Source organism: Poecile atricapillus, chromosome 22 (genome assembly GCF_030490865.1).
Source record: "Poecile atricapillus isolate bPoeAtr1 chromosome 22, bPoeAtr1.hap1, whole genome shotgun sequence".
Taxonomy (NCBI): domain Eukaryota; kingdom Metazoa; phylum Chordata; class Aves; order Passeriformes; family Paridae; genus Poecile; species Poecile atricapillus.
In genome coordinates, this window is record NC_081270.1 from 4,428,356 (window position 1) to 4,444,749 (window position 16,394).

A 16,394-nucleotide genomic window follows, 5' to 3' on the forward strand; every position below is an offset into this window, starting at 1 on the left:
GCACTGACAGCTTTTCAGCTGCTTACAGGTAAATTCGGGGTAAGTTTTTGGAGTGAGCACACACTGAGTGATCATGGCTGAATGACACCATAGCCAGGAGCACAACTTGCAGTGTTGTCTACTCAAGGAGCAAGATGGTCTTTGAACTTTAACAGTGGCAAAAAAATACTGTCGGATTTGTCCTTTCCTCTGTGTAGCAAATGACTGACTATGGGATTTTTCATTTCAGGGAGGAAACGGCAACATGAATTCATAGATGATGAGTAGGATGCCAAAGCCAGAGATGACAGTGCTCTTGAAGAAATGCTGGGTAGAACAAAAAGGTAAAAGGAACAGCTAATTGAGTGCATTTCAGAGCCTGTGGGACTTTGTGGGGTACCTTTCCTCACGAGGCAAACGGCACACCCCCTCAAACCAGAGCTCAGTGTTCTGAATTCCCTCCTCCTCCGTTTTGCATGAAGTCCCAGTGCCGCCTCTCACTCCTGACCTGCTCTCTCTTTGCTCGGGTTTTCCCAAAGTTGCATCATTCTGTACCTAAAACCCATGCGACTCGTCCTTTCCGCCCTGTCCCTGCATGTGTGTGTTGGCAGGTGCAGCAGTTCTCCCTGCCCCACCAGCCCAGCAGTTACTCCACACCTCTGCTGCCATGGTTGTGCTGAGGGCAAAAACAGAAGTGAGAGCTGCACTGCACCAGTCCATTTGCAGGCAGTGTTGTGCTCCAGAGGGTCGGTCAGTCGGCCATGGCCAGTTCCTGCTGTGGCCATGCCCCCGGGCAGGTGCACAGGGCTGCAGTGTTGGGAGTGTTCTGCAAACAGGTGCCTCCAACAGGGCTAAATCGCTCTCTGCTACTCTGATGCCTTTTACTGTGTTTTGTGATAATGCTGTTGAGATGCCCGGAGGAAACATTTCTTATTGGCTCTTTCATTCTGTGAAATTCTTTCTGTAATGGAAGCATGGTAGTCTACCTAGGAACTTGGGGAGGTAAGAGGCAGCTTTAGTCATATCTGCAGAGCACCATGCAGTAGAAAGGCGTTGTTACGCTCGTCCAGTGGCAGCAGAAGTGGCTGAAGCAACTGATGAGAAGCAAGAAAATCTTCATTAGTCATGTAGATCTGCTTGGGACATTTTCATGCTTGTTTCATGCAGGCTGACTTAAATCCCCCAAAAGTCAAAAGCAAATGTTCTCCTTGCAAGAGTTCCAGGTTTGCAGTGATGATCTGCCTGTTGCCCCTGCCTCTTGTCTCTCTCCAGCAGCAGTTGTGTGGGACACAGGGTGTTTCTGGGGCAGAGGATCTTGTCAGTACTGTGTAATGGGCTGATATATATAAAAAGTAGTTTTTCTGGAAGTGTTGTTTTCAAAACGGCAATCAGGGATGATATTCCCTGTAGTTCAGGTGTTCATGCCATTTGGCCAACCAGAGCTCTTGGTCTGCTTGGAGCCTTCCAGCCTGATATTACAAGAGCATGTCATGGCAATGCAAACGTGTTCAAAATATCTGCTAAATACACTCTGAAACACTGATTGACATTTTTGGAATGGTCCTAACTTGTATAGGCTGTCCTACAGTTCAAATCCATGATAATATAATTTTTAGCTTGATAGCACCAGAGATGAGAATTTAAGGATACTTAAAATAGTAATTAGCAAGTTTCTGTTGTTGTCAATCCATATTTTGGGAGATCTGATAGTTTTGTTAGTTGTTTTTCTGCATATGTGTATGTGAAGGCTTTTGTATTTTTCAGTTATTTCCATAAACTTGTATGTGAATCTGGTATACTCTTTGGGTTTCAAAATTCTTCACCATCAGTCTGGAGAGCTTTGAGCCTGTAAAACTGGAGAACAGCCAGTGCTGGCAGGGCCTGTGTCCCTACAGGAGTGCTGGTTCCCCAGAGCAAGGTCACGTAGCTATTCCTTATTCCTCCTGGTCCCTGGCTGTGGCCCTGGCGCCCAGCCAGCAAGAGCAGTGGTGGCAACAGCACCCACAAGGCTAGGTGAAATGTGGAACAGGGAGGCTTTTCAACATTGGCTGCAGTTTTGAGAACTAGATAGATGTATTATTTTACTGCTTATGCTGCTAAACATGGGCTCAGGGCAGTCGCATGGTTCTGGTGCTTTAAGGTGGCCAGTGGCCACTCGCTGTGCTCAGCACTGCCGTTGCCAGCTCCAGCATTGCAACACGTGCTGTCCGCTCAGCAGTGGCTGGAAAGCTCCGAAAGGACCAGATTTGGCATCAGCATAATCACTTCTGCAGGCGTTGTGCTTCAGGCACTGCCAAGTCCCTCGCTGCTTTTGCTTTCTTCCAGCACATGTGACCCTGGGGACAGACAGTAGCCTGCTGGGCTAGCTTGTGGTTTTTTGGTTTTTCCCTCAGTCGTGTCAGCATTCAAGTTTTCAGTTGCAGGACAGCAACGGGCAATACCTGTTCTGATTTGCTGCTTGTCCTGCAAGCGCTGGCATCGGTGAGCGCTGGCAGCTGTGGAAGGTGGTGTGTCACCCCTCTGGTGACATGGGCTGACAGAAAGAGCTCTTGAGTGAGGGAGCCTGTCTAAGGGAGAGTCACTTTGTTTGGGGTCCTGTAGCCTCACTGCTGATGCAAGTTCTCTTAGTGAGGTGGAGCTTTTCAGAACACCTGACTGTTGATGTTTAGCCCACGTCTCGCAAGCAGTCAGGAAAGGAGGCTGAATCACTCTGTATCCTTTGATCTGAAAGTTCAGTGCTAGTCCTTTGCTGTAATTTCTTAGTCACTGTATTTGAAGTTTTTGCCCTCAGAGTTGGAGGCAAGGCAGGAGGAGGAGATGAACTTAGAAATCCTCCAGCTTTGAAATACTTGATTTGAGATACAATAGTGCATGGTCCCACCAAAGCATTTTAGCTGGCTGCTACTGGAAGTTGGGGCTCCAAGGTTTTCTGATTTTGTCTGTGGGGTTTTATTTAGTTTGCTTTGGATTTTTCCCCAAGACATTGTGGATGTTTTTGAATAGTAATCTGTTAGTTCCTCAGATGAGCTGTGAACAACCTTTCACTGCAACCCTGGGAGTTTTAATCCAGATACTTTCTCTCAACAAACTTGCTATAAACCATACAAGCACTTTTGTGCAGATAAATTTTGGTATCACTACTGAGAACATAAATTGGAATTTTGATTGTGAAAATTATTGGCAAAGTTTGGTCATATGGAGCAGGTTTTAGAGTGTGTGTGATAGGCTGTTGATGGACATAAGCACATATCCAGGAGAAGATCCTGGGCTTCCTGTAAATATTCAGGTGAAATTATGTTAACTTACTGTAACATTGTTTCCCTGGCAGAGATGGCCCTTTAGATAAATGTTAAATAAACATTAAATACAGACTGACACTGTCAAAAGGAGGATGCAGCTCACTTAACACTGAAAGTGGCACTTCATAAAGACCTTTTGCAATTTGTAGTTCAATAAAAAGGGTAATCTGTGTAGAAATATTCTGTGCTTGCCTATTCTGTCCTTGTCTGCCAGTGCTGACAGGATTGTGCTCCTGGTTTTACCTTTGTGGTGTTCCAGGCTGAAATACTTCATATTTCACACTCTGAGTTCTATAAATAATTGACGTGCCTGTCTTAGCAACTGAGGATCAGCAGCAAATTGTATTATTCTGGGGTAATAGGGGTTTTCTGCATTCTATACTCTTTTTCATCTTAATTTTCACTTCACTACTGAGAGTGAGGAACTGATTTACTCCACTTCAGGAGAAAAAGTATTATTGTACTGGTATTACTGTTCCAGTCCTTCAGGGGAGGAAGTTCAGGGGAAAGTCAGAGCTCACAAATGAACCCATCTCAGTGAAAACAAGTTATTTCTGTGTATTTTCTGCAGCTACTGTTTGGATATATTTCTCATTTTGTGCAACTCTCATGGGTCACATGGGAAAGAATAGTCTTAAAGGTTAGACGAGGTTTAGGCAGACCTAGAAAGAAACTGCTCCGTGGCTAAAACTAGTGAGAAAATATTAAACCAATCATTTTTGCTTATAAGAAGTGTTGTGTACCTTTGCTGACAGAGCAGAAGGGTTTGTGTGATAAGGCACTGTTGGGCCACCCCAAGAGAACTGGAGCAGCTGCTCTGCCATGGTGCCATTGGGAGCAAAGCATGAGTGACTCTACTTTGTAACACTGGGATTACTCTTCCATTTGGTTTACCTATTCATAAATAATGATAAGAAAAGTCAGGGAAGTTCCTTCTCATTGTAAATTTATAACATAGCAGAGCCCAGTTGGGATGGAGTCTTTTAAAGATTTGGGATAATGCTTTCAGCAATGCTGCGTTTAATTGAAAGCTTGAGTGCTCTGTGTGTTAATGATGCTCCCTGAGGGAATCACAGGACAGACTTGGTTCAGAAGTACCAGGATAGGTTCTTGGGCAAAGGGCAGTGCTGGGGCAGTGCTGTCTGAGCAAACTGACTCAGGTAAATTTGAATTTGCCTTTGGCTTCTAGTTCTGGAATCCACATGACTTTGAACACCTTCTGCCTCTGTTACCGTCACCAGTTCTACTTCCTTTGGTTCTCCTGTTGTTCTTCCTTTGTTGTCTTCCATTACTCATTCTTCTGTTCTCAGTGTCTGGAGGCTGACAGTTTCATACCTTGGTAACTGGTTTGGCTCCCAGAACCGTATTTATTCACTTAATGTAGACAGCAGTCCAATTCTAGGGGAGCTGGAAAAGATACTTGTTTCAAAAGCAAGAACACAACTTTAGGAGTATAACTTTAGGGATCTTAAACATCCTTCCCCATTTGTTCCAGCTGTGGCTAGAGATCCAATCCCAAATTCACTCATGCTGAGCTGGGAGCTGTGCATCCACTGCAGAGCCAACACTGTATGATGGCTTCTGGCACTGAGAGTTTGCAGGATTTACACTTTCTCCCTGGGAAGAAGGGTTAGGATGTGGGGTGGATCATTCCCAGAGAGCAGGCAAGCTATACAGCTTGCTACAGGAGGATGACAGCTTAAAAAAAATTAAAAAACTAATCCTTCCATGACCCTCATTGAAGACTGCACTAAAATTCCAACCGAGGAGGCCACGCATAACAATTATATCCCCTCCTTACACAGAACAACTCTAATGCCTCATTAGAAGAGAAAGCAAAGAGAAATGTCCTGGATGTAGTGTAGGAAATTGTCTTTACTAAATCTAGCCCAGCATTTATGAGCACTGTATATATTATTTGATTTTGCCAGAATTACATAAACATGGGGCAAAATTGTTAATGTAAGTTGACTACCAGAGTAAATCACAGCCTAATTATTCTTTTTTTCCCTGGCTAAAATTAGAATTTGATATAGTGGTCAATAGACATTTTCTTTAATTTTTGAGATATAATTTCTAATAGCTAATCCAAATGAATTGGAGAAAGTTGCTGCAGAATTGAAAAAATAAATTATCTGAATTTTATGGTGACTTACTGGTAAATCCCCTTAGTTGGAAGCTTTAATTTACATCATATTTCATTTTTTCTCCTCTAACTGGCTTATGGGTGTATATTAGGGCAAAATGATTGTGACTTTCTTAGTGTCACTGGGGTGCTGGGAGCAAAGTGAAGGCAGACCTCAGGCTGTCTCACAGGAAGCAAAGGCCAAGGGCTGCAAGGGCAGTGTGTAGGGTGTGGTGGGACAGCTGCTCCCTGGCACTGCTGCCTGCGGCAAAGGCTGGCCCTTGGCACCCATGTCAGTCCTTCTGGTGCTGTGTGACACTGAATGACCGAGGCTCCAGCACTGCAACCACCCAGGTTTCCCATCTGGAGCTGGTACCCCTGTAGACCAACTGCACTGTTGGTCCTGTTCTTGGTTAAACAGGTAAATGCTGTGTTTTGTGTTGAGGCTACTGGTTTAAATAGCTACACTCTTTATGTGGCTTTGCACAGCAAAACCATCTTTCCTTAAAGAGTCCATTAAAGGGGGTGGGACTTTGGAGTTGTAGTTAATTTTGGCCTGGGGTTTATTTTGTGTAGCCAGCAGAGTTTAACTAGAGGTGATATGAGTGTAGTCTTTGTATTTCTGAGGGAAAAAAATGGGCTCACAACTGCAGAAGGAACAACAAGAACAGTGGATCCAAAGCCCATAGTGTAGAAGGTGACTGAGCTTGACCTCCTGCTAGGGGGAGTATGTGCTTTTGTCCATTCTGAGTCCAGTATCCTTCGTTCCTGATAATGTATATTCTCTTCAACTTCCCCACATAATATTGGACAAGTTACTTGGATGGTAGGGCGTTAGGTGGAGTATACTTTGGAGAACCTTTTGAAAGAAGTGCATGTTTTGGAATATTTACCTGTTTTTGATAAACCTAGGAACTGGTAGTTGTACATCACAATGCAACGACAGGTTTTAAGAGTGGATTTGTCCACACACATTGTCTTGGTCAAGTTTTGGGTTTATTCCTAGAAGAAATACCTTTAGATTCTGTTTGTGGGGAAAGTAAAAAGGGAAAAACTATTGCATTTCTATCATGTGAGGTTTTTCTAATCATCTCTTTTAACACTTGCGAGAGTATTTTTGTGAAAACACTTGGCATTCCTTGCTTCTAAATCATGAAGTAACTTTGTGCAAACAATTCACAAGAAATGGGGTTCCAACATTGTCATTATGGCTATTAAACCTGTCTGAACTGTTTTCCTTTGTGCTGCTTGCCATAGCAACAGTGATGTATAATTTGCTGAATATCCATAACAGGATATTTGAATATATTCTTAACAGTTTTATTTCTGCATATCGCTCAGTATGCCAAATCATCACATTAACCCAATTAACCAAGCCAGACCCACATCTGCAATGGATTGACAGTTAAGAATTTTAAAAGAAATTGATATTTCACCTCCCTTTTAATGAAACCAACTCAGTCACCAAGCACCAGCATAGCAGTGGCTTTTATCAGTGTGCTGATAAAAAATTATTCATGATTCAGACTGCACAAACTCCTGTCACATCTCCTCTCTTGCTGCTTATCAGCTGGAGTTTGCTCTGTGCATGTGCCCCTGGAAAGGTAACAGCGAGCAAGTTTATCCCACAGCATCCATGCACAAAGTCCTGTGTGGTTCAGTACCTCTGTGCCTTAATAGCAATTGGACCGGGTTTTAAACAGTGGGAGCTGGAAAACTTCAAAGATACCAGCAGCACTTTAATTCAAATGGCTTCTTTCTTATCATTTTATTGCACAGGAACTAAATGAAAGTATTTGGGGCTTTGCTGTCATGCTGGATGAAAAAGTCCCCATTTAGTATCTCTGGTATTACACAGGTCACACTGCTGTAGTAACCTGTGTGTACACATTAGCTATGTAATGCTGTAGTAACCTGTATGTACAGAAATCACACCTAATATTAGGTAATTTCAGGTGTGGGAGATTCAGTTCACTAGGGGTTTCTGTCTTGTGGTAGAAAACCTCATGTTGAGGAGGAAAATGAGTTCATTAACTAGATGGAATAGAGTTCATACACTGCTTCAGTAACCCCTTAAAAATGCTTTATTCATCCTCATCCACACAAATTCTCATTGTCTTTACAGACCAGGAAGGATCTAGAAAGCCAGGCAGTGTTCTCAAAGACACATGATGGAGCAGGGTACACAGGGTGGTTGTGTTAGTCCTGGCAGTGGGAGCTGTTCCCAACTAGTGCAGCAGCACTTCCTATGTTCAGCAGGCTGTGCAGACCAGGAGAAGGCAGGCAGTGTCCTGTACAACCTTGTCCCTCAGAGCATGGACCTTGTTGCTTTAATGAGCCATAGAAGTGCAGAAGGAACTGCTCAAGCCTTGGAGGGAAGAGACAGATGTACACTCGTATGTGAACACAGAGCTGACTTAGCATTTAATTTAGTCTGTGGGTGATGTTAGGGTGATGTGACCCATGTAGAGTCCCCATGGTGTCCAAAGGGTGTCAGTGAATACTGCAGTGAGGGCTGTGACTGGAATGAACAGTTGTGCTAGTTTCCCTGGCAAGAACAGGAAGGCTGTTTGTGGCAGCATTTGCTGTGTGTTTGTGGGGAGCAGCCTGAGTTCCTGTAATGAGCATGGGAAGCTGCAAAAACAAACCCAACAGCTCTCTAGCATCCCTGTGTTCGGTATCAGAGTGAGGAGCTGTGTCGGTCCCATTGTTTCTCTCATTTCTTTTCATTACTTAGTCTTGCCTGAATACCCACATGGAAACTCAAACTGCCTGGAAATGCTGGCTGGATGTTACAGGGGCTGGAGGTGAGCTCGCTCAGGGCAGAAGCACTGTGGGCTGTGCTCCTTGGCTAAGTCAGGTGCCCATTTCTTGCTGAAGAAGAGGTGGCGAGGCAGGTCTGTCCATAGGGACTCCAGCACTTGCCACCCTGAGGGGAGTGCTGGAGAGGAATTCAGCATGGGCTGGCTCTCCACACCTCCGTGAGGCATCAACCAAAGGTCCATGGCTTGCATCAGGAAGTTGCTTCCTGTCCCTCAGCACCAAGGGATGCCTCTGTTAGTCTGATACTATCTTTTGTTATAATGCAAACTGTGAAGTACAACAACTGTGTGGCTACCTCATATCTCTGCTAAGCATATGAATCGTCTTGGAAGAATAACCAAGGAGAGACAGAAATTCTAGAATTCATCAAGAAAATGGTAGCTCTTTGCCAGTGTGGCAACTAGAAAAGTTTCCATTTCCAGCATATTTTGAAGTGCTGAAGGAAACAACTGTCTTAGCTGATCCTGTGGTTGCATTAGTATTTGTGGTATTTATAGGACACTGTACCAGATGAGCTTTCTGACCGTCGGGAGTGAGCCTGTCATTCTGGAGCCTCTTCATCAATGTGCCTTTCACGCTCCACAAGATTAGCAGCTGCTGAAAATAGGAAAAAGGAATTTTCCTTTCTTCTGTCTTGGAAGAGGCCCATCACACCATCCTCCTTTCGTCTGGGCTCAGAAACCGCTTCGGTCCTTAGCAAAGCCAAAGCACCAACAGGTCTTTTTAAAGAAGTTCTGCTCCCAGGAGGATCTAAGGGAAAATATCCTTTTTGTGTGTTTAGTCACACACATCAAAGGAAACAACCGTTGCAGTCTTGGTTTGCATTGTGCAGGCATTAGCTGTGGTCCAGTTCTGCAGGGCTCTGCTCAAGAAGGCTGAAGTGCCCGTGCTCATCAAGCTTTGACAGAGATGGGGCACACTCACCCAGGCTAGAACATGCCTCTCCTTGAGGCACATCAGTTTTTATAAGGACAGAGCGATTTCCTTGACGTCGTGGGAGCCCCTTCACAACCTGCCCCGGGCCCCGTGCAGTGTATGCTGAGTGGGATCTGTGACACTGTCTCACAAAATGTGTGACAATCTCTCAAACCTTAATATCTCGTTGGCCACTGTAACTTGGTTCTCTCTGCAAATCACAAATCCTCATCTCCCTGCACAGAGCCAAGAATGCCTGTTTCACCCGAGCATGGTGCTCTGCACCCCAGAACGCTGCGGCTGGGGAAGAGGGCCTACAGCACCCCGAATATGCAGCAGTACTGAAAGATGCAGAAATAACCTTTGTAGCCTCGGGGCCGCCGGCCAGGGTCGGCAAACAGCTCCGGGCTTCATCCGCCACTTAGAAAGTGGGGGTAGAGTCCGGGAGCTGCTCCCCGCCCGGAGAGTTCTTCTCCGCTCTAGGGGCTCGGCACCTCCGTCCGTGCCGGAAGCGCTGGGACCAGCCGGGCAGACTCTCTGGCCGGGACGCCCGGTTCGGCACCGGCGTTACCGAGGGCGGTGACAATCGCGGGTCGCACGTGGCGCCTCTCACAAAACAGCCCCGGGGCGTCCCGGCGAGGGTAATTTCGCTCTCTCGGTGTAGCCTCGGCTCCGGTGCACGGGGCGGGGCGGCCCCGCCGGGCGGGGACTGGCGGCCTCGCCAATCGCCGCCTTTGTTTGGGGTCACCGGGCGCGGGAGGGGGCGGCGCCCGCCGGCGCCGCGCGCAGCCAATGGGCGGGGCCGGGGCCGCGGCCGGCCGGCCGGGCCGCGTGCCCCATTGGAGCCGCGCGCCGTCATTCTGGCGGACGGCGCTGCTCGTTGGCCGGCGGCGCTCGCGGTGTTGTGCGTCAGCCGCTTAGTCCCGCCTTCCCCGTGGGGCGATTGGCCCCGGTGTCCGTCAGTTGCGTACCCTCGGTCCTCCAGTGGCTGCTGCGGCCGTCGATCACGCGTTCCGTCCTGCCCCCGCTCGCCCGCCCAGCGCCGCCGCTGACTGGCTGAGACGCGTGCCACTGAAGCGGTGCCGCATTGCCATTGGCCAGGCACGGTGTCCATCGCGCCCATCCCCTCCGGGGACCCGCCCCCGGCCTGCTACGATTGGCCGCCGGGGATGTCAGTGCAGCGGATTGACCAATGGGCGGCGCGGGGCGTGCGCGGTGCGCGCGGGGCGGCCGGGCCGGCGGCGGCGCGGGAGGAGGCGGCGCGCGCCTGGTCCCGGTCGCGAGGAGGCGGAGGAGGATGTGGCGCGCGGAGGGGAAATGGCCGCCGAAAACAAGCCGGAAGGTGAGAACGCGGCCGGGCCGCCCCCGCCCCGCGCCGGGCCCCGCGCCGGGCCTGCCCGCCGGGCCGCCCCCGCCCCCCGCCACGGGCCCGCCGCGGGGCGGTGGCGGCGGCACAGGCCGGGCCGCGCGGCGCGAAGTTTGCGGCAGCGGCGCCCCCGCGGGGCCGGGTCCGGGCGGACGGGCGGGCGGGCCATGTGCGGCAGGAAGGCCGCGTGGCGCGGGGGCCGCGGCGGCCGGGCCGGGCCGGGCCGGGCACGGTCCCGCCTCCCGCCGCCCGCCGGCACGTGCCCGCCCGCCGCCAACATGGAGGCCCCGGCGGCGCGGCTGGCGCGGGGCCGCCGCTCGCCACGGCCGGGCCGGGCCGCCCCCGCCACCCCCCCCGCGGCGGCGGCGCACGTGCCTCGCGGGCGCGCGCCCGTCGGAAGCTGGGTGGCCTTGGCCGCGGCCCCGCCAGACCGGGGCCTCCGCGCCGCGGGCGGGCCGGAGGCGGGTGGAGCGGCGGGCGCGAAGGTGAGCGCGGTGCGGGCCCGGCCGTGCCGGGGGCCCCGGGGCGCCCGACTGAGGCCGAAAGTTGCCGGCGCGGCGGGAGCGGGGCCGGCGCGTCCGCAAGGGGGAAGCGCCGCTCCGCCGCCGCTCCTGCCCCCAGCCCGGCGGGAGCGGGGCCGTGGCCCGGGTTCGGCGGGAGACGGGTTGGGTATTTCGCATTATTTGAGATAAGTTTGTCCCGGCCGGCTCGGGCAGCGGTGCTCCCCCGGACCCCGCCGGCCGGGTGGTCGCGGCCGGTACTGGTGTCGGCGCCTCCATCTTACAGGGGCGGGAGGAGAGAGCGGAGGGCAGTTCACATCCCTTGCCTAAATCTGGTTGAACATGCCAACACCCCAGGGATTCGCCTGGTTGTAGTTGGGCACCTCAAGGAACGGTGTTTAGTAGTAAGTAATAGGGATTTTTTTTTTTTTTTTTAATTTTTCCACCACAGCAGATGTACATTCTTGCCTAGAACCCATTTGTATTCTTTACTGGGAAAACGCTTCATAGAATACAAGGATTTTTATCCCACCTTTTGTCTGGATTTTTTTCTCGGATTGCTTTGGGAATATATTTTTTTGCGTTGTTTCTTGGTGGCTGTAGAGCACCCCTGGGCATAGGTTTGAGTTTTGACTGCGTCGTGTCCAGCGCCGTGAAATTCAAAGGCTCTGCAAAAATCTAAAATTTAGGTAGTAGAGGTGATTTTGAGTGTTGTTGGCTTCATCTTTTACTAATCTCTTTGATGCTCCCAAATCCATTAGTTCGATCTTTCCTTTGGTCTGATAGACGTCGGGCTTCATTCTTTTCTCACTTGTGTTGAAGTACATGATTAACTACACTGAAGTTGTAAAATGCCACCTGGCTAACAGGGGTGTGAGCGAGGAGAGGGCAGGCGTTCACCTGGAATTCCTGGCTCAGATTGTGACGTTTTGGTTCTCTTGGGGGTGACAGTATTGTCACCAAAGGACAGTCGGGTTCGATTCACTTTTCGGGCTTCTTGTGTCAACGTGCGGTGGATTTTTCCTGTGTAAAGCACAGGTTTCAGTGTGCTCAGCCCTGTGAGGCTGCGGCTCTACGGACCAGGCGGGTCAGTGCTCCCTGACTGGGAAGGTAACTTGTCCTTTCCGCTTGTTATTTACTGCAACTTTTGTATGTTTGGTCGTGGTAGCTGGTTTCAAGGGGCGGGTGAAGTGTGTCTTTGCTGAGGAGATGGGTCGGCAGCCGCGTTTGCTCTCTGGAGTAGGGCTGTACAGGAGCTGCCAGCGAGACGCCCGCTGTGCCCGGCGCTGCCGTCCGGTGTCTCCGCTGGCTGGACCGGCGCTGTCTCTGCTCTGTGCCCGTGCTCTGCACGGCAGCGTCGCGGAGGTGGGAGCGGAGCAACCCCTGCTCGGCACTGGCGCCCGGGGTGTTCTCGTACGAAGTCACAGAGCTGCTCCCCCGCTGACCTACTTTAGCGGTGGATTTTCAAGGAGACGACATATAAACCATTCATTCCTTAAACCTAAACTCCACCTGTCAGAAACTTAAATGGGAATGCTTTTAAGGCATGATTCAAGCAGAGCGTTTCACCAGTAGTGCAGGTGCTGGAGGAGAGAGCACAAGTTGCTGTAGATTTTAGTTACTTCAATGAGTTAAAAGCGGATGTAAATGGCAGCTCGCGGGCCGGCTGCGGAGCAGCGCTGCTTTCATTGGGGAGCCGCCTGCTCCATCCCCCCAGTGCGGTGCAGCAGCGACGAGCCTCTGAGCAGCAGCACACGGCTCTGCAGACCTGCCTGGCCTTGGAGCTCCCTGCCGAGCTGCCGTTGGGGCTTCTTGTGCTCCGCGGACAGCGGGAGATCCCCTGCGGGAGCTGAGGTTTGGAATGAGGCTGGCGCCACTGTCCCTTGGCTGCAGGAGAGAGTTCCACGGCTTGGAGAACTCGGGTGAGTTTCCTCTTTTTGGTTTCCTCAGGCAGGATGAGACTGGTTCAGTGACTGAGCGGCTCTTGCCATCCTGCAGCAGAGGATTTGTGGGTTTTGTAGTTGCTGCTGTGCTTTGTGCATCTGAGCTGAGCTGGGAGGACTGACCCATGGTGGTGCCATCTTGGCAGCTGTGACAGCTCTGAACTTGATCGGGGGGTGCTCAGGGTGGGAGGGGTGTCCTTTTAAAAACTTTATTTTTCTAATTTAAAGTTCAAAAGGGTAAGAATGTATACGGACAGCCTTTAAAATTTTGTGTTCTCACAGCCAGGTACCTCTAACCAAGAGCTTTGCAGAAGGTAGTGCCCGTGTGTTTTTGCATGTGGCTGGCACAGGGGCCCGGAATTTTGTTGTGTGCTGAGTTCAGTTATGTGTGGTTGTTGAATTTTCTGTCTGTTAGTTGAAGCAGGGTCATAGGTGGGATGGGAGGAGGAGGTGGTGTTTTTCCCTGCAGCTCCTGAGTAGAGGGTGCTGGTGGTGTGGGCTGACTGAAGAGGGCAAGTGGAGCCTCAGATGTTAATGGCTTTGGAGGGACTATTTGGGGAACAACAGCCTTTTGAAAACAAAACATTCCTGATTTCGTTGTTAAGCAGCAAATATTTACTTTCCTCTGCCGAAGTGTTACCTGAGGTATTATTACTTAAACACCTGAACTTAAGATGTGCTGATGGCCGGGATTGTGTGCTGCAGGAATGGACTGTCGAGGGGAAGAGGCAGCATTTGATGCTCGACTCAGTCCACTCCTTGCCCCAGAATTTTTGCTGAATCTCAGCGTTGGGATTTTACCAACATTTCTGTTGTCAGAATTGAAAACAAAACTGTCTCCTGGTGAAGTTTCTAGACCCTCTTCATGGGCTGTCAGCCAGCAGGACGGGTTCAGGGAATGGGCTTCACTCCCTTTTTCCAAACAGTAGGAGCTATATTTTTTTTAGGTCAGTTTTTTGAGTACTTTTGGTATTTTAATTGTGTTGTTCCTGATGTAAAGCTTAGGGCTTGTTTAAAACTCTGATTTTTAAATTTAATTCTGTATCTCTTCTTGTTAATGATTTTCACAACTACTTTGGCTTAAAGGTTTTTTGGTTTATTTATGTCAGTGTTAAAGTTACATATGCAGGATACCTTCCTGGAGATGTATTAACTGAGATTTCGTTTCCTGTGTCAGAAAATAATGTAGTGAAACGATGATGTAGAAGTACGGCTAAAACGAATACCTTCAAATTTAGTATTTAAAGACTCAGTGCTGACCTTACATTACTAGCGGTCTTAAATGGTTCTTAAAAAGAACTCCTTACAAAGGTGGATGTGTTTGGAGGAAGGGGCAGTAGGTATCCTCCCTCTGTCCAGACAGCCTTCAGAAAAAGGGAGCTAGAATGTGACCTTTCTTTTTCAGTGTCCCTCTGTCTCTGCTTCAATAAGCCACGTGGGAGAAAAAACCCAGCCAGCAAACCCAAACATTGCCAGGGAGTGAAGCAAGGTTGGGTGGAGTGCTTATGGAATACCGGGCTGGTTAATTGAAATGCAGTGCTGCCAGCAGCTTCCTGCAGGTTCGGTGTTCCCTGGTTTCTGCTTCCACACCTTGCTGAGTTTTCGCTTTGTAGTTTTCTCCCCTCACTTTGTGTCCTGTTTTCACCTTCCTTGGCTCCTGGCAGCCTTGTGTTGTGTTAGTGCTGTGTTAAACCCCATGGGTTTGGAAAGGCAGGTTTTCCTGCGGGTGCTGGTGCCTGTCTTATCCCCAATCCTTTGGGGTACAGCACCACCTCTATTTCCAGGGCAACGCTGAAGGGCCACTCTGTGTTGAGGAGCGGTCACAGCACTGGGTGAATGAGAGCAAACTGTTCTCACTGGACATGGAGCGCTTGCTGTCCTGCTCACATCACACACTTTGGTTCAGGGGGCTGGGTTTTTCCAACCAGCTCTCCAGGTAGGTTTCCAGACTCAAACTCTTTATGGTACAAAAAGAAAGAAGTGAAAATATCTGTGGCTGGTGGCTGCCAGCATGTATGTAGGGTCAGAGTAAGTAGACTGCCCTGGCCTTAGGCAGTACTTCAGGACTTCTGGGAAATGTAGTGTTGAGAACATCTGTAGTATTAGAAACTGAATAAAGAGGTGGTTTAATTTTTGCTAGACCTGGTCAGTAATATCCACCACTCATGGCTTCATTGCCATTGAATTTGATGATGTAATTTTAGTGAAAACCAAGGGGTGAAGGAATTGATGACATGTCTCAACCAAAGAGTTGTTGGTGATGGTGAGCAGTGGTTTCATCGTTCTGGTACACTTGTCAGATTTAGCAACCAAGTGGTGAAAGTCAGGAAGTAACATGAGGAGCTGCAAGGAGAGACTGAAGCGACTGCACTGTTTGAACACTCCCAAAGTTCGCTTTTAGAATAGGTGTTTGTGTACGCATTCTGACTCCTCTTGCTCCGTTACCAAGTGCTTGGCATCTGCCTAGGTGGGAGAGGGACTTCTTTTGCTGGTGGGGGGAAGTAGAAGTGCTGGAAGTGTTGCACAGAGCACTAAGCGTACGCCAAGAGGAATAAACAGCTGGTTGTGTCACCCAGCCCTCAGCCAGTGTGTGGGCCTTCATTAGGGAAAATTTGGCTCTCGACTCTTCCCCAAAATCCACCATTTGCAGTTATACCTAACTGGTGTTCACACTGAATTTAATTATAAAATGTCAGGAAACTTTCTGGTATGTGAAAAGGACAAAGGGACTTGGGAGTAGCATGTTACTTGTGGGGAGAATTGGGCCACTGATGCACAGCAGCAGCTTTAGTTATATTTGTGTTTCTTAGAATTGTTTGTACAGTTTGTCATAGCAACGAAGTATTTATCACAAATATTCCACGACACCAAGGCTAGATTCAGTAACTTCTAGAGGAAGATTGTTTTGTTGCTGATCCTTTATACTGCCACCATTCCTATGATTCCCCCCTCATCCTTTCTGGGTTTTTTCCTTCCTTGCTTATTCCATGCAGGCAGCAGTCCTGGCCTTACACATGCTGGTTTGTGTTGGCCTCTTGCTCCTGTTGTACATTTTTACCTTTGCCTGAACTGCTTAGTCTTTCCTCATGTCCTCCCCTCAGCCCTGGGCTGCATCCCATGCTGGAAGACTGGAAATGCATTTGCTCAGCCAGTGTCTGACCAAGTGCTGGCATCCAGTGGAGCCCTGCTGAGACAGCAGCACTGCAGAGCTGGACCTGGTTATCTTCTCTTAGCCACCCTTGACTGATATTTAGAAATCTGCTTTTGTTGCCAAGAGATTTACTACTGTAATCATACAAATATTTCTAGCAAACAGACCAAGAGCTGTTGGGTTTGCTTCAGTTGCTGCTTCTTTATGGATGGAAGGTGCCAGGATTAATGTTTAATTGCGAGAAATAGTATGGCAGTCCTGCAGTTGTTTGGATCTGGAGTCATTCTTTGCAT

At 49.2% G+C, this 16,394-nt stretch overlaps 1 protein-coding gene across 1 annotated transcript in view; it reads left to right on the top strand.

The window, feature by feature from the left end:
* The window catches only part of CAMTA1 (calmodulin binding transcription activator 1), a 237,564-nt gene that overhangs the window by 3,381 nt on the left and 217,789 nt on the right, over positions 1-16,394 (top strand). The window contains exon 2 of the mRNA XM_058854814.1: positions 230-323. Within this exon, the coding sequence (XP_058710797.1) occupies positions 257-323 (67 nt within the window). The 5' untranslated portion in view covers positions 230-256. The remainder of the gene's footprint in view (positions 1-229; positions 324-16,394) is intronic.